At 45.6% G+C, this 25,150-nt stretch overlaps 2 protein-coding genes across 10 annotated transcripts in view; both read left to right on the top strand.

The window, feature by feature from the left end:
- Positions 1-252: 252 nt before the first annotated feature.
- LOC142911158 (uncharacterized) lies at positions 253-13,888 on the top strand. Of its 6 annotated transcripts, XM_076060260.1 has the most exons (9): positions 253-550; positions 1,198-1,251; positions 7,659-7,732; positions 8,305-8,363; positions 8,495-8,564; positions 10,744-10,817; positions 11,833-11,941; positions 12,549-12,643; positions 13,615-13,888. In XM_076060260.1, exons 3-9 carry the CDS (start codon positions 7,678-7,680, stop codon positions 13,870-13,872), a joined length of 720 nt encoding a protein of 239 aa, XP_075916375.1. In that variant the 5' UTR covers positions 253-550; positions 1,198-1,251; positions 7,659-7,677; the 3' UTR covers positions 13,873-13,888. The 6 variants fall into 6 exon arrangements, 4 of the variants coding, with proteins under 4 accessions (XP_075916375.1, XP_075916377.1, XP_075916379.1 ...); XR_012933328.1 differs by lacking the exon at positions 10,744-10,817 and having other exon boundaries at positions 13,615-13,811; XM_076060262.1 differs by lacking the exon at positions 1,198-1,251.
- Positions 13,889-15,562: 1,674 nt separating this feature from the next.
- The window catches only part of LOC142911157 (uncharacterized), a 30,708-nt gene continuing 21,120 nt past the window's right edge, over positions 15,563-25,150 (top strand). For 2 of the 4 annotated variants that reach the window (XM_076060258.1, XM_076060256.1), the window contains exons 1-6: positions 15,563-15,626; positions 15,799-15,851; positions 16,567-16,680; positions 17,843-17,950; positions 19,552-19,644; positions 20,862-20,918. In XM_076060258.1, the coding sequence (XP_075916373.1) occupies positions 15,804-15,851; positions 16,567-16,680; positions 17,843-17,950; positions 19,552-19,644; positions 20,862-20,918 (420 nt within the window). In that variant the 5' untranslated portion in view covers positions 15,563-15,626; positions 15,799-15,803. The remainder of the gene's footprint in view (positions 15,627-15,798; positions 15,852-16,566; positions 16,681-17,842; positions 17,951-19,551; positions 19,645-20,861; positions 20,919-25,150) is intronic. The other 2 variants (XM_076060257.1, XM_076060259.1) reach the window with 2 other exon arrangements.

The following is a 25,150-nucleotide window of genomic DNA, read 5'->3' as shown; positions in this document are numbered from 1 at the left end:
ATAGCCCGGAAGAGGGGGAGGGGGATGAAAAGCATCAAAACTCAAGACGCGCTGAATAAATGTAGCGAATTTGTTTGATGTTTAATTATTTCATCCATAGCGACAAGAAGCAAGAGGGGCTCGCTAGCGTTAGTGAAAGGTGGGGTTTGCTGTGTACCCCCCTAAATTAAAACAATTTAAGTTCGCTGGTGGCATTCACCCCTCCCTCGCCCGCTGCCCGTGTTGGTTTCGCCCACGACCCTCTCCCTCCACCACCGAAGTGTCGCGTTTTGGCGGGAGAAGGCGGCTGTGTGTTCTGAGGAGACTAACAACCACCACCACAACATCTATAATCATAAGTATAACTACTACTATAATAACAATAACATCTACAATCGTAACTATAACACTAATAATAACATCAACAACTTACAACAGCAATAATATAAACAATTACACTAGTAATAAAAACATGAACTGCTATAATAACTAATACTGTAATATCAACAACTACTACGACTATAATAAAACAAAAACGTGAACGAGAGCGAGCGACACAACAAGGAGGGCGGTGAGTGAGAGAGTGGAGCCGACCTCTCGCCCTCACAATGTTAAAGTCTCCCATAGACTTCAATGTTAAAGTCTCCCATAGACTTCAATGTTAAAGTCTCCCATAGACTTCAATGTTAAAGTCTCCCATAGACTTCAATGTTAAAGTCTCCCATAGACTTCAATGCTAAAGTCTCCCATAGACTTCAATGTTAAAGTCTCCCATAGACTTCAATGCTAAAGTCTCCCATAGATTCAAACAGTACGGACACAGTAACCAACCTTATTTATTCACTCTAAGCCCTGCGCAGTTTTAATGAAGGTTATACCTGATTGTAAATCAAATGCTAAATCAAATGCTACTTCATTTAATTTCAAAGGCACGAACCAATAATGCTAATAAAACACAATGCGGGAATATAGATGAGTTAAAAATGAAAATGCGTTTTTTCTTTGCAAGCTGACTGTATGAAAAATTATATCTGTTGAAAAAATAAATTACTTGCTCAGAGGATTAAATCACCTTCCATTACTCAATGCGCATCTCAGATTACTGTTTCTGTGACTAAAGACAATGCAAGTATAATCATTGCTGAGATTTGTTGCCAAGATTTGTTCCACTTGCTTGTGTACGGTATATATATTACTTTCATGTTACTGTTTAAATAGAAGGAAGACGTCGTAATGACCCAACGCCACCTATTTCACGGCATGACTCCACAGGTGAGCCAGGTGATAGGTTTAAGTCTTCTCGACGATTGCCTTGACCTTTGCTAAGATTAGCCAAATAAGCGGATTCTTTACTCATCCATCCCTCGAAGTTGGCTGTATCACTTGGGGTAGCTAATACCCACATTAGAATGAGCCAGCACCGTTTTTAATGACAGACAGTAAAATGGAATGTAATCCATTGATATCAATATCGATTTCACATTTAATTAAGCATGCATTGAATCGAATATGAAAACAATGGATTATTTTTATCTGAATGTTTATGCAATGGGCCCAAGACCACTGCTAAATTCACTACAATGTTATAAAAAACGGATAGATGATTTTATTTAAATTGCAGCAATTCATCTAATCACGAGGTGCAACTAGTGACATCATTGTTACACCTACATCAGAGAGCCACCTTGCATTTTTCTTTTCACTTAATTTGGATTCGACCAACTCTGAGAGTGACACACACTACACACAGTACTCACACTACACACAGTACTCACACACTACACACAGTACTCACACACTACACACACAGTACTCACACAATACACACAGTATTCACACAATACACACACAGTACTCACACACTACACACACAGTACTCACACACTACACACACAGTACTCACACACTACACACAGTACTCACACACTACACACAGTACTCACACACTACACACACAGTACTCACACAATACACACAGTATTCACACAATACACACACAGTACTCACACACTACACACACAGTACTCACACAGTACTCACACAGTACTCACACAGTACTCACACACTACACACACAGTACTCACACACTACACACAGTACTCACACACTACACACACAGTACTCACACACTACACACACAGTACTCACACACTACACACACAGTACTCACACACTACACACACAGTACTCACACACTACACACACAGTACTCACACACTACACACACAGTACTCACACACTACACACACAGTACTCACACACTACACACACTACACACACAGTACTCACACACTACACACACGGTACTCACACACTGCACACAGTATTCACACACTACACACAGTACTCACACACGCCCGACCGCCTTTGTCTCCCCAGTCGCGATGTTTACACACCGTACCAGGTACTCATTTGAGGCTGAGTCGACCTAGGGGAGGCCCGGGACCGGTTCAGATAATCGTCACTGGTGTTTGGCCGTGAGCGGGAATCGAACCCAGGTCGCCAGGTTCATAGCGCAGCGCGCTAACCGCTACACTATCGCTCCCCACACTGACACACACACAGACACACAGACACACACACACACACACAGACACACACACACAGACATACACACACAGACACACACACAGACACACACACAGACACACACACACAGACACACACACAGACACAGACACACACAGACATACACACACACAGACATACACACACACACAGACATACACACACACAGACATACACACACACAGACATACACACACACAGACAGACACACACACACAGACAGACACACACACAGACACACACACAGACACACACATACATACCAACAGACACACACACAGACAAACAAAGATCCCCCATATAGCCTTAACAGACTGTAGGGGCAAGTGCTGTTAGCGAGCACCTATGAAGGCCGGAACGCTACACGAGGGGGTGGGTGGCCAGCACCACGCCCGACCGCCTTTGTCTCCCAAGTGGCAATGTTTACACACCGCACCAGGTACTCATTTGAGGCTGAGTCGACCTAGGGGAGGCCCGGGACCGGTTCAGATAATCGTCACTGGTGTTGGCCGTGAGCGGGAATCGAACCCGGGTCGCCAGGTTCATAGCGCAGCGCGCTAACCGCTACACTATCGCTCCCCACACACACAGACACACACACAGACACATACTAACACACACACACAGACATACACACACACAGACACACACAGACACACACACAAACACACACACACACAGACACACACACAGACACACAACAACCGCCATTCGCCACTAAGTGGCGGTGACGTCACCACGACGCTTGTGCCAGGCTATGTGCACCCTGAGGCCACGTGAAGTGTCGAACGCCCGCTGGCAGGAGGTCACGGGGCAGACCCAGGTGCCACGGGTCGACTGACTGAGATGACTGGCTGATGCACCACCTGTGCCCCCTACTGTGCCAACCTGCTGTGCTTTAGTCACCCGGCGCTCCGCTCGTTGTTGTGAGCGTCGCTCCTCCGCCCTCCGTTGTTGTTGGAGGGCGACTACCTCCAACTGCCCAGTAGCATCCTTCACGAGCCTCCTCCACAGAGGTCGATCTTGACACCGCTGGTACCAGTCATCGGCAAGTCCACTCAGCTCCACGGCCTCCTGTACCACATCACTCCATCTCTTCTCTAGCCCGTGCCGCGCCCGCTTAGCCCCATCAATCCGGCCGAACAAAAGCTGTTTCGGCATGCGTTGGCTGGGTATGCGGGCTACATGACCCAGCCATCGCAGCCTTGCCCGCCGGAGGAGCTCACCGATGGGACCTTGCCCAGATCTTTCAAGGATTTGTGAGCTCCTCACACAATCCAGTCTGGTTAAACCCAGGATGGATCGTAGGCAGGCCAGCCTAAATGTTTCTAACCGGCGAAGATGTTCCATTAGGGGGGTCCACGTTTCGCAAGCGTAGAGAAGGGAGGGAATGACCGTGGCCGAGAAGACCTGAAGCTTAGTGCGGAGCGACAGACCAGGTAGCTTCCACACAGCGTTACGCAACCGATGAAAAGATATTGCCGCTCGACTGATTCGGAGTGAGACCTCTGCTGTTAAACTGGAGCCAGTCATAAGCACACTACCCAGGTATGGGAAACTCTCCACTCTCTCCACAACTGCCCCATCACCGATTGGGAGTTGTGGGGGTGGAGTGTCCGATGGTACAAAATACCCAGCCAGGTGCTTATTTTTGGTGGGGCTGATGGTAAGGCCCCACCTCTTAGTGGCACGCTCCAGTCTCAGCAGCAGCATCTCCAACTCCTCCTCTGACTGAGCAGCTATTACCAAATCATCAGCGTACATAACGTGGTTGACCAATAGGGAGCCATCCCTTGACCGCACCCGGGCATCGATCAGCCTCCCATTATATCTGTACCATTTGGAGATTCCCCCGGTACAGCTATTGAAGGCTTCACGAACTACGTGGTCAAAATAGATGTTAAATAATGTGGGAGCCAGAGGACATCCCTGTCGCACCCCAAGGTGTACAGGGAATGGCTCTGACTCCCGGCCACGTAGTTTTACCCGGCCCGCTCACCATCATGAAGGTCCTTAATGATCGTGAGCAGAGGGTCAGGTACTCCAAAAGCACGAAGAACGACCCAGAGCCCAGGCCTACTGATGGTATCATAGGCTGTGACCAGGTCAATAAAGCAGAGATTTAGGTCTTGTTGGAATTCCCTACACCTCTGCTGTAGCAGACGGACAGAAAATATGGCATCTGTGCAGGACCGCCCTTTCCTGAAACCGCATTGGGGCTCCGCAAGCCGCTCAGCGTGCCTGGCAAGGCGATGCTGAATAATCCTTGCCAGGACCTTTCCCGGCACACTGAGGAGTGAGATGCCCCTGTAGTTGTTACAGTCTGTGCGGTCCCCCTTCTTAAAGAGGGGGACCACCAGGGCATCCTTCCAATCCTGCGGAACCCGTCCAGCGGCCCAGACCGTTGTTATGATGTCATATAGGGCAGTCTGTGCACAAACGCCACCCTCCCTCAGCATTTCGCTTGAGAGATCATCTCTGCTCGCTGTATTTCCTGGTCTCAGACTCCGGATCGCCTTCAGTACTTCCTCAACAGATGGCACCTCAGCCAGCCACTCACAGGGGGTGACTTCTTCCAATATTTGAGGCACCGCAGCCTCAGCAGGGTCATCCTCACTTTGTGCCACGATGTTTTCCTGGCTGAGGGATTTTCCCTCCCCCAGGACCTCACAGAAATGCTCAGCAAATCTGCAAACCTGTTCCTGGGGGTCGGAGATTGGATAACCGTTTTTTCCCCTAATGATGGTAATAGGTGTGGCGCTGCAGGTTACTTTTTTGATGGAGTTAAATAGGGATTTGTGATCACGGGCCACTGAGGCAGACTCCATCTCCTCAGCAGCCCGCGACCACCACCCATCCTTGCAGCGCCTCACGGCTCTCCGAACCTCCGAGCGAAGGCTGCGGTAAGCCTCCTCATTCTCTGACGTGGGATTCTGTAGCCGATGACAGTGGGCCTGTCGCTTTTTCTCAACCATCCTGAACACCTACTCTGTCAGCCAGGGTCTCTGGGGAGGTCTGGACCGCGTACCCAAAGCAGCCTTTGCAGCTGCATGAGTCACAGTCCTAAACCTCGCCCATTTACCCTCGACATCAGGAGGAGTCGGGGACGATGCCATTCCCAGCCGCAAGCGATGATGAAATTCACGCTTGCAACTTTCATCAGATAACTGAGACCAGGCCACTTTAGGTCGGAATGGGGTCCTGGGTGTACACCCACCACCGGAGTGGAAGAATGGCAGGCGCATCTTACAGATGACTAGTCGATGGTCAGAGGGCAGATCAGCTCCACGGTAGGTCCTGGTGTCAAGGACATAGGCTCGCATCCGCTGGTCCGTCACTATGTAGTCCAGCAGATGTTCTTGCTTGGACCCGGCATGCATCCATGATGTGTGGATGCGCCGATGCCCGAACAACGTGTTGGTAATTACAAGCCCATGGGCTGCACAAAAATCTAGCAGCCTCCTACCGTTGTTATTGAGCTGATCTGGCCCATGCCCTCCAATCACTCCAGACCAGGTGCCAGTATCATGACCAACTCGGGCATTAAAGTCACCCAACATGATGACTCTATCCCGAGGGGCCACTTTAGCCAGCACCTGTGACAGGAGGTCATAGAAGGCATCTGACTCATCGGCTTTGCCTGCATCCCTCCACGGATGTTCATCTTCGGTGGGGGCATAGGTAACCACGACCACCATTCCTCGCCTCCGGTTGATGGGAAGGCGAGCCCAAAGTAGCCTGGGGCTTACAGCTTCCCACACCTCACCGCCACGTTCCCACGCCCCCTTCATTCTTTTGTTCAAAAGAAGAGCCACACCCTGTTGTTTGGCAGTCTGCTGCCCCGAGTAGAGGACTGTCCACCCCTCATGGTGGTAGGAGCCAGAGCCGGTCCACCGGACCTCCTGAATGCCGCATAGATCCAGGCGGTACCGGTCCAGCTCCCGACAGAGGAATGGCAGCCTCTCCTCCGCAGTGAGCGTCCGAACATTCCACGTGGCCACCCGTAGTGGCTTTTCGTTGTTTCTGGAGGAGCCCCGAGGGTGGATATTCAATCTCCTGGCTCCGCCAATTGGGGTTTGGCCAGGAGACGTCATAGACGCCTGGCCCCCCGGGGCCTCCGGCACCTGTCCAGAGCCCCCGTTTAGCCCCTGTGGTGGACACATATGCCATGAGGGAAGGAGCCAATCAAAATTGGATCTCCCCCCACAGCACTGTTCACGACAGTTGCCCGTCCGGCACCGCGAGGAGGTAGAACATCTTTCCAATGGTTGCTTAATTTGAAACCATCTTCTCGGTTGAAATTGTGTCTGTGTTTGTAGATCTGAATTGCCTCGTGAAGAAATCTCTGATTTAAAAAAACCCGTGGGTTTGCAAAGAACCTTGGTATCGGAGAAAATTATATCGTGATCACCCACAGCTTTGTAACAGTGATCAGCTACGGCAAAAGAATTCGTTCTGCCGTGTTTCAAATCTGATTTGTGCTCGCGAATTCGGTCAGAGACATGTCGCTTCGTCTCCCCGATATAGCAATCACTGCAGGTACAACTCAATTTGTAAACCCCGGGGTACTGTAAGTCAGGAATGACATCCTTCACGGATGGGATCAGATCACAAATTTTGTGTACTGTATTGAACCGGACCTGTATCTCATGTTTGTTTAGAATTTTTGGAAATCTTTTTAGTGACGCCTGCTATATATGGTAGTGTGATGGTTTTGACCAGAGTATCAAGTGGTTGTTTCTGTATGGAGGGAGAGACAGAAACAACCACTTGATACTCCGAGCATTGAAATAGCTGAGGGATTAGTTTGTGACTGGTCACAGAAATGGCTATGTTAAAGTCAAAGCCTACACATCCACAGAGGCACCTAGTACAAATCAAACAGGAGAATTTAGCATTGAAATAACTGAGGGATTAGCTTGTGACTGGTCATAGAAATAGCTATGTTAAAGTCAAAGCCTACACATCCACAGATTATTATTTCCCTTCTACGTGACTTTGCCGAAAGAACCAAGAATATCTTCTCTGCGATGCGCTTTGTCTTAAATGGTGGAGATTTTTCTACGAAGGTTTTCTGACCGCTGTCCTTGCAATATGCCTGTGTCCATAAGAATCCGTGCCACCGGGGAGATGTGTGACGATCTGAAGTGCCAAGCCTCTTCAGTGCAACAAACATTCACGAGAGGTACATTCTCAACATTGACGGTGTGACACGTTTAGCGATTAAACTTGCTTGTCTTTGACTCACGTGGGTCACGTGCGTACGGTGATAATGGACATTGACGGTGTAACACATTTAGTGATTAAACCTGCTTGTCGTTGACTCACGTGGGTCACGTTCGTGCGGTGATAATGGACGTTGACGGTGTAACACGTTTAGTGATTAAACTTGATTGTCGTTGACTCACGTGGGTCACGTGCGTACGGTGATAATGACATTGACGGTGTAACACGTTTAGTGATTAAACCTGCTTGTCGTTGACTCACGTGGGTCAAGTGCGTACGGTGATAATGACGTTGACGGTGTAACACGTTTAGTGATTAAACTTGCTTGTCGTTGACTCACGTGGGTCACGTGCGTACGGTGATAATGAACATTGACAGTGTAACACGTTTAGTGATTAAACTTGCTTGTCATTGACTCACGTGGGTCACGTGCTTGCGGTGATAATGAACATTGACTGTGTAACACGTTTAGTGATTAAACTTGCTTGTCGTTGACTCACGTGGGTCACGTGCGTACGGTGATATTGACAGCTGAAGCAGAAAAGGAAAACACGGAATATGTTAACTTGTCACGGAAGCAAGAAACGAAGGTAAATGTACGATACATTTTTTATTTTGTTTTAATTTAATTGTATTTCTTGACAAACGTATAATGGTATAAACGTGCACACGTGCACATTTCATATTGATGCTTAAACCCTGCTGTCATCTTCCTTTAAAGACATTTGCGGTGACTCTCGGCGATTTAAATTTAAAGACTCAAAATAACAAGAACGTTACGTTGGACAAAGGTGAGTCTCGTGCATGGTGACGCAATGCATAGCTCAGTAATAAGAAGGTTTTGTCAAATATATAGAGCACCAATGTCCTGAAACTGTCATATATCGTATATTTGTTTGGGCACAGTGGTGCATGCTTGTAAGTAAACTACAAACCCGTTCGGCTGTGAAGTGGCGGTACAGAAAATGGGCCCCTTGATTCCAGCTGTGCGAAGCTTTTAAGTGGTGTGAGCTTGAGTTTTACTGATAGGAACCTCCTGGTTACACCACCAGCCCACAGGGGGTTATTCAAGTGGTGTTAGCTTGAGTCTTACTGGTAGGAACCTCCTGGTTAGACCACCAGCCCACAGGGGATTATTTAAGTGGTGTGAGCTTGAGTTTTACTGGTAGGAACCTCCTGGTTACACCACCAGCCCACAGGGGATTATTTAAGTGGTGTGAGCTTGAGTCTTACTGGTATGAACCTGCTGGTTACACCACCAGCCCACAGGGGGTTATTTAAGTGGTGTGAGCTTGAGTCTTACTAGTAGGAACCGCCTGGTTACACCACCAGCCCACAGGGGATTATTTAAGTGGTGTGAGCTTGAGTTTTACTGGTAGGAACCTCCTGGTTACACCACCAGCCCACAGGGGGTTATTTAAGTGGTGTGAGCTTGAGTCTTACTAGTAGGAACCGCCTGGTTACACCACCAGCCCACAGGGGATTATTTAAGTGGTGTGAGCTTGAGTTTTACTGGTAGGAACCTCCTGGTTACACCACCAGCCCACAGGGGATTATTTAAGTGGTGTGAGCTTGAGTTTTACTGGTAGCAACCTCCTGGTTACACCACCAGCCCACAGGGGATTATTGTGTCCGTCCGTTCGTCGTGCATCCAAAAATGGGAGGGGTGGGGCTGGGTGGAGAGGGGAGGGTGGGGAGGGAGGGAGGGGCTGAGTGGGGAGGGAGGGGCTGGGTGGGGGGTGGGAGGGGTGGGGCTGGGTGGGGAGTGGCTGGTCACCCCGTGGTGCCCTTATAAAACTCAACGTGTAACCTACTCACGCCGGCTTTGTGCCCGCCCTCACAGTCGGGCATATTTGCGGAATACACCACGTGGTGCCGCCATTGACCGGGCAACCCAACGTTCCTACCAGCTCCCTCCACAGGAGAATGTGTTATCTGGGTCGTGTGGAATCCTTCCACTTGCAAAAATAGGCACTGAAGTTATCGATCGTTGAATATCACCTGCTTTGTCACGCGGATTAGAAATCTGGACTTCGACAGTGAGAATGGAACAAAATCTGAAAAGTGCACAAATAAGGATCATTGAAAAGGATCAGAGACCGAACGGAAATTCGAGACACGCAGCGTCGAGTGTTAAGGTGAAAGTAAGTTGGGCTTGGTCGGGTACACGTCGCTCGAACGGGTGATGGTCGATGTCGAGGCTGGTGACAACATTGGGCAGCCAAATGAGGGACGGCTACCACGGAGATGGAGCCATGGGATCCGGCTCGCGTGCAGCAGCAGCAGCAGCAAGGCCATGAGGGTTGACGGTGGCTTGGGGAGGCCTCCATCGAGCAGTGGATAGAGCACTGTCGATGCTGATCAATGACAGTTGTGGTTTTCCTGGATGAATATTGATGCGCTCAACTATTTTGTTGAAATGTTGATTTTAAGCTTTCGCGACCGCAGCGATTCATATCCTTGGTTCTTTCGGTAAAGTCACCACGTAGAAGGGAAACAATAACATAATACAAATATATATTAAACAATAAAATTCTCACGACGTTTCGACTGTAACACAAGCAGTCATCATCAGGTGTGAAAAACCAACGGCAAGAGACATTTGATGTATGCTGGCTTTCAGACAGCATACATAAAATTTTCGTCTCCCCGCCCTCCTCTTTTCCGAACATAGATGGACTCGTCCATCTAAACAAACTGCCAAATCGCTATCCGTGGTGCCAACGCTTAAAAATAAATAAATGCAAACACCGTTAAAAAATAAATAAATGAATACAAACCGCCACTTCTTTCAAATGTTTCTTGCCGTTGGTTTTCACACCTGATGATGACTGTTTGTGCTACAGTCGAAACGTCGTGAGAATTTTATTGTTATATATATTTTATTATTTTATTGTTTCCCTTCAACGTGACTTTACCGAAAGAACCAAGAATATTTTGTTGAACATACGATGCGGGTGTTGTACGCAGTGGAAGTAGCTGTGGAAGAAATGGGAAGAGCGCAGTGGGACTTTACAATCAAGATGACGATTAAAGAAAGCCAGGTTCGTGTGAAATCATGAGCTGATCGCTTTTGCTCACATTTTAAATGCATATTTAGAACAAAATATTGGATTAAATTGTCATGTGTTACATTTTACAAACTAGTGTATATACAGCACAAACATAAGGGTCTGTTCTAATACAGGCTCATATTCTTTGTTGATTTCAAATGTAAGAAATTCAGCTCCCAAAGACATGCCTCTCTCAATCATGAAATATCCTTTGAAGAGTAAGATCACCTTCAAATAAAAACTGACGCATTCATGTTCCTATCCCAAACTATTGCCTTTAACGCCTACTATTGCCATTCTGTACATTGGGTAATACATTGGTTTTACAATTTACAAACGTCTGTATATCAATACAATGCCTAAAATGTGACTTATTTCCACTTTAAAACGTATTTAGTGCCCAACATTCATTTGTTCAACGAAATATATGGGATGTACACATTTTTACCTCTTCACGTTGATTTTTCAAGTTCTTTTCATTCTCGTAAACAAAACTTAGTTGAATTAAATGATGACTTGCAAACCAGAAAGCATGCCTTGCCCAGCAGATTCGTGCATACAGTCATATTATTTTAATAGGGTGTTTCCCCTTTTTTCTGGCAACAAAACTGAAACCTTTTTACAAGGATTCATGTCACTGTATTAACCACAATACCTGCAGTCAAAATGCAAACAAAAAACACGCCAAAAGACGTCATCTGGTCGAGCACCAATTGGGTCGAGGCTCAAAAGAAAGCCGTCCCTTGGTGTGGACCAATCAGTTTCAAGGACGATGCATCATATATTATCATAGTATGTGTTTTGTTTGCATTTTGACTGCAGGTATTGTGGTTAATGCAATAACATGAATCCTTGTAAAAAAAAAAGGTTTCAGTTTTGTTGCCAGAAAAAAAATGGGAAAAAACCCCTATTATGATATTTTGGTACTGGCAAAAGAGGTCTAATGATGTAGTCGTAGCATTGTTCAGGAGTTAGCAACATACACCGTTCTGTCTTTCGCTTTAAGGTCAAAGAAAATTCTGAGCTATTGGAGTTAAGAAATGAAGTACTCAAAACGACCTCTCACGCGTTGCAAGATCCCAGTTCAAACTGTGCTGGACTCGAAGGAATAAAGCGTGAGAGTGCATTTACATTCAGACTTGATTTGAAGCTTTCGTGACTGCAGGGATTACTCTTTGGTTTTTTCAGTAAAGTCACGTATAAATAAGAAATAATAAAATAACACAATAGCAGCACAAGCAGCCATCATCGGGTACAGAAGAGCTAAATTATGAGAGAGGGGAGACACATAACCTCAGATGTATATAAAGACACCCAAGTAGGGGGAACTAACACAGATACAACAGGGGACACAGAGAGAGAAGCATACCAGACAAACAGGGTTTACCCAAAAAAAATTTGGAAACCATGTAAAGCAACACAGATGGTCGGTCAAAACACAATTAACGCATAGTCCGGTTGATCACGCTATTTCAAAAGATTGCTCAATTGCAAGTAAAGTTTGATACTCAAAACACAGACCGCACACACACACACAGACAACCAAGTAGAGCGAGCCAGCACAGAGACAAGCACACAGTAAAGTTGCCTTTACTGTGTGCTTGCATTAACATTGTGGGCGTTTGCCAACAGCCTGGATATGTGTGCGGTAGGCAGGCAAATGTCTGCGCATCTGACCGCGAAAGTTGATCTCAATTTTGTTTGTTTTACGCGAATTGACAGGCAACTTTCCAACACGACTTGAGCAAGCACAGGAAGAAATTAATACCCTCAGTCTTGAAAGAGATCGCCGTCAGGAAGTTGAAAGCACACTTCAGGTGACAAATCCATTCATGTTTATGTAGAAGATTGTCTGCGTACCTATTTCTGTATATTTTGATCTGAATGGTCTTCTGTAGCCTTTTTGCAAATCTCAGCTCTTTACTGTATCTGAAAGATGTAGCGGGTCTAATGCCTCATTGATTTAATCTTCATCTATATATATAAAAGGAAAATTTGTGAATGTGTGCGTTTGTTCGAAATGTATCGCATACTTCCCAACATGCAACAAACTTGAAATTTTGCACGTGGGTAGTTTCCAGACTGTACACAATGAAAAATGTATAAAAATATACTTGTTTTATTTGGGGGGGGGGGGGGAGGCACGATAATTGATATAAAACATTGCACAAGTGAGCGGTGACGTCACATCTGTGATGTCACCCGCATGCGGCAGCGTTATGCAATGTGCCTGCTGACGTCACACATCCCCCCCCCCCGACCCTCCGCGCAGGCCGCGTGTCCCGCACAAATGCGCGGTACAGCTGTCTCGATTTTCTACGTCAACGCGACTATTTTCAGCGCGCTCTTAAATATAAAGCAGAAGATCCGTTTGTGTGCGAAGCAGCAAAAACTCTAGAACGCTGAGCTCTGACGTTGTGAAATTTGCACAGCCGACGCCGTCTGGAATTTCTAAGGGAACGCGACGATTTTCAGCTCGCCACGTCATTCCCTCCCCGAGTTGCCTTAATCGAACCTTACGCATAAGTGGGTTATGGTTAAATTTCTGTCAGCGAAAAACATCCGTGTCAAATTGATTTGTTTCGGCTGTTTTATTTCTTGCAAGTGTCAATTTTTTTTCCAGGGTTTTTTGTCAGTGAAATGTAAGGGAATGTGAAATTAATCCAAGACAAGAATCCAAGTCCCGGGCGAAGCCGGGTAGTAAAGCTCGTACGGTATTAATGGAAATATTACTTTCAGAAATAGTGATGACTAAACGTGTTTTCTGCCACTGCTGTATTATGAGTAGATTCAAAACACGGAGAGCAGTCTTGCAGTGGAGGAGCGAGAGCACACTACAAGCACGACGGAGCTGCAACAATCGCGTGACCAGCCGCAACACGAACATCGGGACCTAAACGTAATTGTGCAAAACCTAGAGAAGGCAAACGAAGAGTTGCCGGAAGCAGCCGGCCAGAGGCAAGTGGTGAACTTTTTACAGCACAGCAAGTCGGGTGCGCTGAGATGTTATCATTACATCGCTCTTGTTACGTACCACGCTGGTTGACGCATGGAAGCCCCTCACCAGTGTTCTTAACTAATTTTCAGAGGCAGGGAGGGTGGGGAGGGTGGGCAGGTTCGCCGATAAGACATCGTAAAGTTTGAGGGCCGCCACACGTTTAAAACCGCTGGGTTCAACACCAGCACGACGATGGTGGGGAGGTGTTTTCAGATCTGTGTATTGCCGCGTGTCAGGGGCCGCACTAAAGGCCACCACCAGGGGCCGCTGGTGGCCCGCTGGGCTTGCGGTGGAGAACACCGCCCCACAGTAATAATAAGAGAGGGGGTTTTTCCACTTTTTTCTGGCAACACAACTGAAACCTTTTTTTACAAGGATTCATGTTACTGCATTTACCACAATACCTGCAGTAAAAATGCAAACAAAAAAACACACTATGATCATATCTGATGCATTGTCCTTGAAACTGATTGGTCCACACCAAGGGACGGCTTTCTTTTGAGCCTCGACCCAATTGGTGCTCGACCACATGACCCCAAAAGGCGTCACACAGCTCAAAGACAATGCACTATCAAAGTAATGAGGGCTCGGGGTGAGCATCTACATCATTAGACCTCCTTTGCCAGTACCAAAATGTAATAAAAGTGGAGAAACCCTTTTATTATATTTTGGTACTGGCAAAGGAGGTCTAATGATGACTGCCCCACGGTGTTAATGTTTAGAAGGTGTCTGCAATTATTTTGCAGTAGGGGGCGACGATTGCTTTGTGTTTCCCCCAGTTAAGTTATTAGCGAGTTTTCAAGTTTGTAAATGTCAGACATTGCGAGCTGCTCAGGAGGAGGCGCTACAACTGTAAATGTTGTGGTGTATTCACTCTTCAACACCACCGGTGTGGGGCTAAAGTAGTGAACTATTTTGCCTTTTTATATTCTTGGTTCTTTCGGTAAAGTCACCACTTAGAAGAGAAACAATAAAATAATAAAAATACAAAACAATAAAATTATCACGACGTTTCAAATGTTCTTGCTGTGGTTTTCACACCTGACGATTGCTTGTGTTGCAGTCGAAACGTCGTGAGAATTTTATTATTTTATATTTTTATTATTTTATTGTTTCCCTTCTACGTGATGGTGACTTTACCGAAAGAACCAAGAAGATGAATCCCTGCAGTCACGAAAGCTTTAAATAAAAATGTATTTGTCTTTTGTCAACGTGACACTTTATTGCTGATTGGCCGTGTCGGGTGGTGGAGGGTTACGACACATTTATAAAGAACGTGATCTAACCCACAAACCTTTATTATGAGCACTACATTCCGTAGAACATCTGACTGTTGTATCTGTAAAGCAAAACAAATACGGTACATTTTGTGCACTGATGCAGTTTTCCGCATCGTTTAATCTGGCTTCTGCCGCACATCACGGACACAACGTTCGTGTGACGATTGTCTGAACCGGTCCTGGGCATCCCTTTGGTCGACTCGGCCTCAAATGAGTACCTGGTGCGGTGTGTCAACATCGCCACTGGGGAGACAAAGGCGGCCGGGCGTGGTGCTGGCCACCCACCCCCTCGTGTACCGTGCCGGCCTTCAATGATGCCGGCGAGCAGCACTTGACCCAACAGTCTGTTAAGGCTACACGGTGGAATTTCGTCTTGCATTGAGAGTGTGCTGCATTGCCTATACATTTTTTAAACAATGAAATGAGGCAGATGTCTTGTTACGTTTTTTTGCAGGTGCAGTGAAGAAGCTGAGATTCGTAGCAGGCTTGAAACAAATATTCGTGGAAAAAATACAGAAATAGGTACGCAACGTTTGAGAGTGTAAATGTCCATTGCGAGTGTTAATTATTTATCGCATGTGCGACATTTTACTTCTATCAGGTGTGTACATTATTAACATCTATTGTATATTTTCATCATGTCCAACATTCATTGATAGTCCTTTTATTAATATGATTACTTTATTATTTTCAGATAACATGACAATTGCAAGTGACAATAACAATGCGAAACATCAAGAAACGCTGGTGAGTACATTTTAATGTCGTTTTCACAATATCAGCCAGAAGAGTGGACAATATTCAACGTTACAATTGAAGTTCATACGTTTATTACCTAAGTAAAGCCCATTGGGCCAAAAAGCTCTCTTGCAAGTGTGGCTCAGATGTAAGACGACAGCAAATAATTATATTGTAACAATGTCTAAAGCCGGTCTACGTGCTATACTGTAAGAGCAGAATGTGGGAGTCAGGTGTTGTTGACTTTATAAATAGCAGACAGCGCGTGATGACATTAACATTGACAGCACTTCTAAAACAACCCCTTTTTATCACGAGCTTTGTATTAACTCACTCTGTTGCATCCTCAAATCTTGTAACTCAATGTTAACCCACTTCCCAATGTGGTATCGACCGCAAACTTGGTATACTTATGTCATACTGATGACAATACTATATTCATGTATTTAAACGTTATGTATTTAAACGTTATTTTTTATATGTTATGTTTGGGCTTGGGTCTCATTGTCAACTGACGTTGGCTGTGATTGGCCACAGGCCCCTTACTTTGTGGCGAGTTTCGGGGCCACTTCCTGGAGTCGTGGAGTTCTGGCATCACCAGCACGGCGCACATTACATTAAAGCGTGTTTTTTTTAAAGTACTTTTTTAAATATTTAAACATCTCAAACCCAAGCAGTCTTTACGGTGACTGCAAGGTTCGCGATGACCGTGTTCACTTTGCAGATCAAGGATTTGGAGTCTGAAATGGACTCGCTGAAGCGACGGCACGAGCAAGCGCGCAACAACTCAGCGGCAGAGTTGGCGGATTGCAGGGAGCAGATAAAGCACCTGAAAGAGGTTTGCGGAAAGAAGTTGACAAATGTTTTTTTTACCTCCGTTTTCAGTCTTGGTTAAAAAAACAACGCACCGAGCATAATGTGTGTGCACGTTGAACTTCTTTCGCGCCGTACGTAGCCGAGCATGATAATCGGGAGGTGCGGGGGTTGAAGGACATCAAACTAAACACAACAAAAAGCAGTTGACGCTGAAACTAATAAGAGTGCCATTTATTTATTCAGTGAAACCTCACCCAAGCCTTGAGCTCTTTTTCTCTTTCACGTGAGAGTTCTGCTCGGAGATTGTTGGCCACGTCCCATCACCTGTGAGTGTCGTGAGTCCGGTATATTGAAACCGGAGCATCTGGCCAAAGATGCACCGCGCATACGAGTTCAATTCAGTCACAGGTTTGCACCATCTACTTTTCGTGTATTTTCTTGGCCTCCTCATCAGCAGAAGTTGGGTTCGGGGGTTTCCACAAACGATCAACGACCTTGGCCTTTCTTCGAAGGGTGCCGGATTCGCAGACAGCCAAACCCACCGCGCGCAGCGAAGAGGATGCTGCGTGTTGTCGCGTGCGAACTGTGATTTATACAAGTGTTATGGTGTAAATGACGACGCGGAAGGCAGACGTTGTCGGGGCTGACGCCAACGGTTTATTAAGGGCTGTCGCCTAGCTTTTGGGGAAGGGCTAACACGGGACTTGGTGGTTAAGCTAAATCTCCCCAGGGGAAAGGTACCGGGAACCCCTACGCCCCCCCCCCCCCCCCCAGGCTAACGGGCTCTCCCCACGGCGCTGACCAACTCGGCCAGCCGAGTCAAGTAGCCCCCCTACCCTGGGTCCCCACTTTCCTACCGCTCACGACCCCGGCTCCTCGCGAAGACCCCGAACACGTCACCAGTCCTCCCTCAAATACCCCGAGGGGACATGACGTCACTCCTCCCGAGGCGAGTGTGACATTCCGTCACCCCTTTACTCCTCAACACAAGCACGGTGGAGTCTAATGGTGCCGTAGCAGATGTTACTTTTTATACGTGGAGCGTTAACTTGCACCGATGTTAAGTAAAAAAAAAAAACAGCAAATATTTTGCTTTCATGGCATTTAGTAATGAATTTCTTTCTTATCGAGTCAAAATCCCAGGCGCATAGCGTGACCGTTGGGTTTTTTTTACCCTCTTCCAGATAAATTCCCGGAGTATTTCAGCTGAGATTGAGCAAGTGAAAATCAGAGCGGAAAAAACTGCACAGTTCAAAATCACGGAAATGATTGCGATGGCGGAAGAGTACAAGGTAACGCGCGGAAGTTGGCACTTCGTGCTTTAAGCTGCTTCAAAATATCTGCAAAGTTTGTCAAAGGAAGTAACGAAGTGTCTTTTTTTCTTCTGATTGTTCATTGTCAATGGTTGGATTGAAAACGACATTGCGCATTTGTTCATAACGCTCTGCAATTGCCCCCCTTCTTAACGGCAACAATAACGTTTTAAACTTGTAACTCGCACGGCATTCGCTCACCCTATCATAGAGAGACGTAACAATGACTCGGGCATGAGGAGCTACGGACAAGCAGCACGGCAGCCACACGATGAGCCCTGAGCCGACAGTTGCCCAAGCTCTGGCTCCTCTCTGTATATCATTATAATCAGAATATTTATTTAGACTGCAGGAGGAATGCGATGAGCTATAAAGCTGTTTTTATTCTTGGTTCTTTCGGTAAAGTCACCACGTAGAAGGGAAACAATAGAATAATAAAAATATAAAACAATAAAATTCTCACGACGTTTCGACTGCAACACAAGCAATCACCGTCAGGTGTGCAAACCACAGCAATAAAATTTGAAAAAAGTGGCGTTTTTTTAACGTTAGCACCACGGAGAGCGATTTGCCAGTTTGTTCAGATGGACGAGTCCATCTGTGTTCGGAAAAGAGGAGGGGGGAGACTAAAATAATGGATGCGGTCTGAAAGCCACCGTAAGCGTGAACAATCAATTAAGACCCGAAATGGTTTTTCGAATCCTTCCAATGATTGCTAAGCCAGAATCCATCTTCAGCTATAAAGCTGTTTTTCACAAATGTCCAGTAGGGGCACGGGGTCAGAACGTTACAACAACAACAACAAATAATAACCAAAACACGGTAGGAGTGCAAAGTATAGGAAAGGTAAACGAATAGCTTAAAAAAATATATACACAAATAAAACTAGGTAAAACCCACTGAGCTATATTTATATATTATATGCAGGTTTTATCATCCAATTAATGAGTGTTTAACCTGTACGTATGCTGAACTTCTTTCGCACTGTACGTAGCCAACCGTGTTTATCGGAGGTGTCGGGGAAGGACAACAAACTAAGCACAGAGATTAGAATATTTATTTAGGCTGGAGGAGGAATCAGATGAGCTATAAAGCTCTCTTTCACCGATGTCCAGTAGAAATTAGTTTCTCGATCTAGATTTCAAAGTTAATCGCTCTGGTGGTTTCCTAATATCAAAATGAAGAGCGTTCCAGACGGCCCCAGAAGGGCATCTGAAAGCGACGCGCGATGCCAGGGTCATTGCCCGAAAGTTTCCCTTCGTATTTTTGATGTTCTTCTTTAGGGAAGTTTTATTGACAAATGTGTTGGATTTCTGTGAATGTACATTTGCCGGTGTTTATGTTTCAATTTATTTATTTTTGGGTTTATTTACTTTTAGTGGAAAGTTTGTTAAGAATTTTGAAGCGTCGTCTTTCGTCCCTACATTGTTCGCGATATATTCACGAAATGTTTCGAAACGCAAATTGTAACCGTAGCCAAAACACACACACACACACATCTATTTCCTTAGTTTTTGTGCAAGTTGGTGAATGCCGTTAAAATGTTTTGCATTTTCTTTCTTGCGATCCCCGACGTAAAGCGCCAGTGTGACCGGAATCTGGCAGCTAAAGAAAAGCAATATTGTTATATCGGCCACAAACATCAGGAAGCACTTGAAAATGTGCAAACGTCGGTAAGTTTAGCTTCTGTATCATTCGTTGGTTCCTCCGTTGGTAAATCATCGTTGAGAATGGTCACGCTCACGTTCCACCCCACCCTCACAATCCCGGTGATGTTATGGCAGGCGAGCAATGTTGCCAAGTCACACGGCAAATTAAAGACTCATCGTATGAACAGAACGGTGACATATTCTTGGTTCTTTCGGTAAAGTCACCACCACGTAGAAGGGAAACAATAAAATAATAAAAAAAACATAAAACAATAAAATTCTCACGAGGTTTCGACTGCAACACAAAGCAATCATCGTCAGGTGTGAAAACCACAGCAAGAAAAATACAAAATAAATTCTTGCTGTGGTTTTCACATCTGACGATTGCTTGTGTTGCAGTCGAAACGTCCCGAGAATTCTATTGTCTTATATTTTTATTATTTTATCGCTTCCCTTCTACGTGGTGGTGGCTTTACCGAAAGAACCAAGAATATGAATCCCTGCAGTCACGGAAGCTTTCAATCAGAACGGTGTCAAATTTTGCTGAAGGAAGAGCAAGCGCCCCATTTGCACGGTCGCACACTGCACACGATTTAACCGAGAGACGGTCCGCTCAGTCGTCCTACCTATGAAATACTCGACGGATCTGCAGTTCAATTATCGTACCGATTGACTCTCGTGAAATTAGTCGACACTGAGATGCACGTAGAGACACAAAGACAGAGATCCCCCCGTGTAGCCTTAACAGACTGCTGGGGCAAGCGCTGTTAGCGAGCAACGCCTATGAAGGCCGGCACTGTGGCACACGAGGGGGTGGGTGGCCAGCACCACGCCCGACCGCCTTTTTGTCTCCCGAGTGGCGATGTTTACACACCGCACCAGGTACTCATTTGAGGCTGAGTCGACTTAGGGGAGGCCCAGGACCGGTTCAGAGAATCGTCACTGACGGTGTTGTCCGTGAGAGGGAATGGAACTCGTGTCGTGGGGTTCGTAGCGCGACGCGCTAACCGCTGCGCTACCGCTCCCCACTCTGAGATACTGAGCCACGTGACAGACACACAGATAGGGAGGCACAGAAACACGTACAGATGCACGTGAAGTTTCCTTGATAATGCAAGTAGCTTATAATGCGTGTGCCATTCATATCCCCAGTCGCGCCTGCGTTATAGAGAGGTTCTTGGTGTATGTAGACAACTCAAGTATACAATGTCAATCACCGTGACGTTTTTGTTTGTTGAAAGCAGAACAATGAAATGAGAGCAGAAATAGCAAAGTTAAAGGAAGAATTGAAGCAGAAGGTGAGTGTATGAGTGAGTGAGTGTATGAGTGAGTGTATGAGTGAGTGAGTGTGTGAGTGAGTGAGTGTGTGAGTGAGTGTGTGAGTGTGTGTGAGTGAGTGAGTGTGTGAGAGGGTGAGTGTGTGAGAGAGTGAGTGTGTGAGAGAGTGAGTGTGTGAGAGAGTGAGTGTGTGAGAGAGTGAGTGTGTGAGAGAGTGAGTGTGTGAGAGAGTGAGTGTGTGAGAGAGTGAGTGTGTGAGAGAGTGAGTGTGTGAGATAGTGAGTGTGTGAGAGAGTGAGTGTGTGAGAGAGTGAGTGTGTGAGACAGTGAGTGTGTGAGTAAGTGAGTGTGTGAGTAAGTGTGTGAGTGAGTGAATGTGTGAGTGAGTGTATGAGTGAGTGAGTGTATGAGTGTATGAGTGAGTGAGTGTGAGAGAGTGAGTGTATGAGTAAGTGAGTGTGTGAGTGAGTAAGTGTGTGAGTGAGTGAATGTGTGAGTGAGTGTATGAGTGAGTGAGTGTTTGAGTGAGTGTATGAGTGAGTGAGTGTATGAGTGAATGAGTGTATGAGTGAGTGTATGAGTGAGTGAGTGTATGAGTGAGTGAGTGAGTGTATGAGTGAGTGAATGTGTGAGTGAGTGAGTGTATGAGTGAGTGTTTGAGTGAGTGTATGAGTGAGTGAGTGTATGAGTGAATGAGTGTATGAGTGAATGAGTGTATGAGTGAATGAGTGTATGAGTGAATGAGTGTATGAGTGAATGAGTGTATGAGTGAGTGAGTGTATGAGTGAGTGAGTGTGAGTGAGTGTATGAGTGAGTGAGTGTATGAGTGAGTGAGTGTATGAGTGAGTGTATGAGTGAGTGTATGAGTGAGTGTATGAGTGAGTGTATGAGTGAGTGTGTGAGTGAGTGAGTGTGTGAGTGTGTGAGTGAGTGAGTGTATGAGTGAGTGAGTGTGTGAGAGAGTGAGTGTATGAGTAAGTGAGTGTGTGAGTGAGTGAGTGTATGAGTGAGTGAGTGAGTGTATGAGTGAGTGAGTGTATGAGTGAGTGAGTGTTTGAGTGAGTGTATGAGTGAGTGAGTGTATGAGTGAGTGAGTGTGTGAGAGAGTGAGTGTATGAGTAAGTGAGTGTGTGAGTGAGTGAGTGTATGAGTGAGTGAATGTGTGAGTGAGTGTATGAGTGAGTGAGTGAGTGTATGAGTGAGTGAGTGTATGAGTGAGTGAGTGTATGAGTGAGTGAGTGTTTGAGTGAGTGTATGAGTGAGTGAGTGTGTGAGTGAGTGAGTGTATGAGTGAGTGAGTGTATGAGTGATTGAGTGTATGAGTGAGTGGGTGTATGAGTGAGTGTATGAGTGAGTGAGTGTATGAGTGAGTGAGTGTATGAGTGAGTGAATGTGTGAGTGAGTGTATGAGTGAGTGAGTGTATGAGTGAGTGAGTGTATGAGTGAGTGAGTGTATGAGTGAGTGAGTGTTTGAGTGAGTGTATGAGTGAGTGAGTGTTTGAGTGAGTGTATGAGTGAGTGAGTGTGTGAGTGAGTGAGTGTATGAGTGAGTGAGTGTATGAGTGATTGAGTGTATGAGTGAGTGGGTGTATGAGTGAGTGTATGAGTGAGTGAGTGTATGAGTGAGTGAGTGTATGAGTGAGTGAGTGTATGAGTGAGTAAGTGAGTGTGTGAGTGAGTAAGTGAGTGTGTGAGTGAGTAAGTGAGTAAGTGTATGAGTGAGTGAATGTGTGAGTGAGTGTATGAGTGAGTGTATGAGTGAGTGTATGAGTGAGTGAGTGTATGAGTGAGTGTATGAGTGAGTGAGTGAGTGTATGAGTGAGTGAGTGTGTGAGAAAGTGAGTGAGTGTATGAGTAAGTGAGTGTGAGTGAGTAAGTGTATGAGTGAGTGAATGTGTGAGTGAGTGTATGAGTGAGTGAGTGAGTGTTTGAGTGAGTGAGTGTTTGAGTGAGTGTATGAGTGAGTGAGTGTATGAGTGAGTGAGTGTATGAGTGAATGAGTGTATGAGTGAGTGTGTGAGTGAGTGTATGAGTGAGTGAGTGTATGAGTGAGTGTATGAGTGAGTGTATGAGTGAGTGAGTGTATGAGTGAGTGAGTGTATGAGTGATTGAGTGTATGAGTGATTGAGTGTATGAGTGATTGAGTGTATGAGTGATTGAGTGTATGAGTGATTGAGTGTATGAGTGATTGAGTGTATGAGTGATTGAGTGTATGAGTGATTGAGTGTATGAGTGATTGAGTGTATGAGTGATTGAGTGTATGAGTGATTGAGTGTATGAGTGATTGAGTGTATGAGTGATTGAGTGTATGAGTGATTGAGTGTATGAGTGATTGAGTGTATGAGTGATTGAGTGTATGAGTGATTGAGTGTATGAGTGAGTGAGTGTATGAGTGAGTGAGTGTATGAGTGAGTAAGTGAGTGTGTGAGTGAGTAAGTGAGTGTGTGAGTGAGTAAGTGAGTAAGTGTATGAGTGAGTGAATGTGTGAGTGAGTGTATGAGTGAGTGTATGAGTGAGTGTATGAGTGAGTGAGTGTATGAGTGAGTGTATGAGTGAGTGAGTGAGTGTATGAGTGAGTGAGTGTGTGAGAAAGTGAGTGAGTGTATGAGTGAGTGAGTGTATGAGTGAGTGAGTGTTTGAGTGAGTGTATGAGTGAGTGAGTGTATGAGTGAGTGAGTGTGTGAGAGAGTGAGTGTATGAGTAAGTGAGTGTGTGAGTGAGTGAGTGTATGAGTGAGTGAATGTGTGAGTGAGTGTATGAGTGAGTGAGTGAGTGTATGAGTGAGTGAGTGTATGAGTGAGTGAGTGTATGAGTGAGTGAGTGTTTGAGTGAGTGTATGAGTGAGTGAGTGTGTGAGTGAGTGAGTGTATGAGTGAGTGAGTGTATGAGTGATTGAGTGTATGAGTGAGTGGGTGTATGAGTGAGTGTATGAGTGAGTGAGTGTATGAGTGAGTGAGTGTATGAGTGATTGAGTGTATGAGTGAGTGGGTGTATGAGTGAGTGTATGAGTGAGTGAGTGTATGAGTGAGTGAGTGTATGAGTGAGTGAATGTGTGAGTGAGTGTATGAGTGAGTGAGTGTATGAGTGAGTGAGTGTATGAGTGAGTGAGTGTTTGAGTGAGTGTATGAGTGAGTGAGTGTGTGAGTGAGTGAGTGTATGAGTGAGTGAGTGTATGAGTGATTGAGTGTATGAGTGAGTGGGTGTATGAGTGAGTGTATGAGTGAGTGAGTGTATGAGTGAGTGAGTGTATGAGTGAGTGAGTGTATGAGTGAGTAAGTGAGTGTGTGAGTGAGTAAGTGAGTGTGTGAGTGAGTAAGTGAGTAAGTGTATGAGTGAGTGAATGTGTGAGTGAGTGTATGAGTGAGTGTATGAGTGAGTGTATGAGTGAGTGAGTGTATGAGTGAGTGTATGAGTGAGTGAGTGTATGAGTGAGTGAGTGTGTGAGAAAGTGAGTGAGTGTATGAGTAAGTGAGTGTGTGAGTGAGTAAGTGTATGAGTGAGTGAATGTGTGAGTGAGTGTATGAGTGAGTGAGTGTATGAGTGAGTGAGTGTATGAGTGAGTGAGTGTTTGAGTGAGTGTATGAGTGAGTGAGTGTATGAGTGAGTGAGTGTATGAGTGAATGAGTGTATGAGTGAGTGTGTGAGTGAGTGTATGAGTGAGTGAGTGTATGAGTGAGTGTATGAGTGAGTGAGTGTATGAGTCATTGAGTGTATGAGTGATTGAGTGATTGAGTGTATGAGTGATTGAGTGTATGAGTGATTGAGTGTATGAGTGATTGAGTGTATGAGTGATTGAGTGTATGAGTGATTGAGTGTATGAGTGATTGAGTGTATGAGTGAGTGAGTGTATGAGTGAGTGAGTGTATGAGTGAGTAAGTGAGTGTGTGAGTGAGTAAGTGAGTGTGTGAGTGAGTAAGTGAGTAAGTGTATGAGTGAGTGAATGTGTGAGTGAGTGTATGAGTGAGTGTATGAGTGAGTGTATGAGTGAGTGAGTGTATGAGTGAGTGTATGAGTGAGTGAGTGAGTGTATGAGTGAGTGAGTGTGTGAGAAAGTGAGTGAGTGTATGAGTAAGTGAGTGTGTGAGTGAGTAAGTGTATGAGTGAGTGAATGTGTGAGTGAGTGTATGAGTGAGTGAGTGTATGAGTGAGTGAGTGTATGAGTGAGTGAGTGTTTGAGTGAGTGTATGAGTGAGTGAGTGTATGAGTGAGTGAGTGTATGAGTGAGTGAGTGTATGAGTGAATGAGTGTATGA

This window comes from Petromyzon marinus, unplaced genomic scaffold (genome assembly GCF_048934315.1).
Source record: "Petromyzon marinus isolate PM22_M1 ecotype Great Lakes invasive population unplaced genomic scaffold, UKy_Petmar_22M1.pri1.0 PM_G_Scaffold_17, whole genome shotgun sequence".
NCBI lineage: Eukaryota > Metazoa > Chordata > Hyperoartia > Petromyzontiformes > Petromyzontidae > Petromyzon > Petromyzon marinus.
Note: the sequence above shows the minus strand (reverse complement) of the source record. Positions and strands in the feature narration are given on the sequence as shown.

What these genes read in the sequence shown, in the direction of transcription:
- LOC142911158 (XM_076060262.1), top strand. Translation starts at nt 7,678, where the DNA reads ATGTGTGACGATCTGAAGTGCCAAGCCTCTTCAGTGCAACAAACATTC. An exon ending in CACGGAAGCAAGAAACGAAG is followed by an intron (nt 8,364 to 8,494) that starts GTAAATGTACGA and finishes CTTCCTTTAAAG; the next exon opens with ACATTTGCGGTGACTCTCGG. An exon ending in TGACGATTAAAGAAAGCCAG is followed by an intron (nt 10,818 to 11,832) that starts GTTCGTGTGAAA and finishes TTTCGCTTTAAG; the next exon opens with GTCAAAGAAAATTCTGAGCT.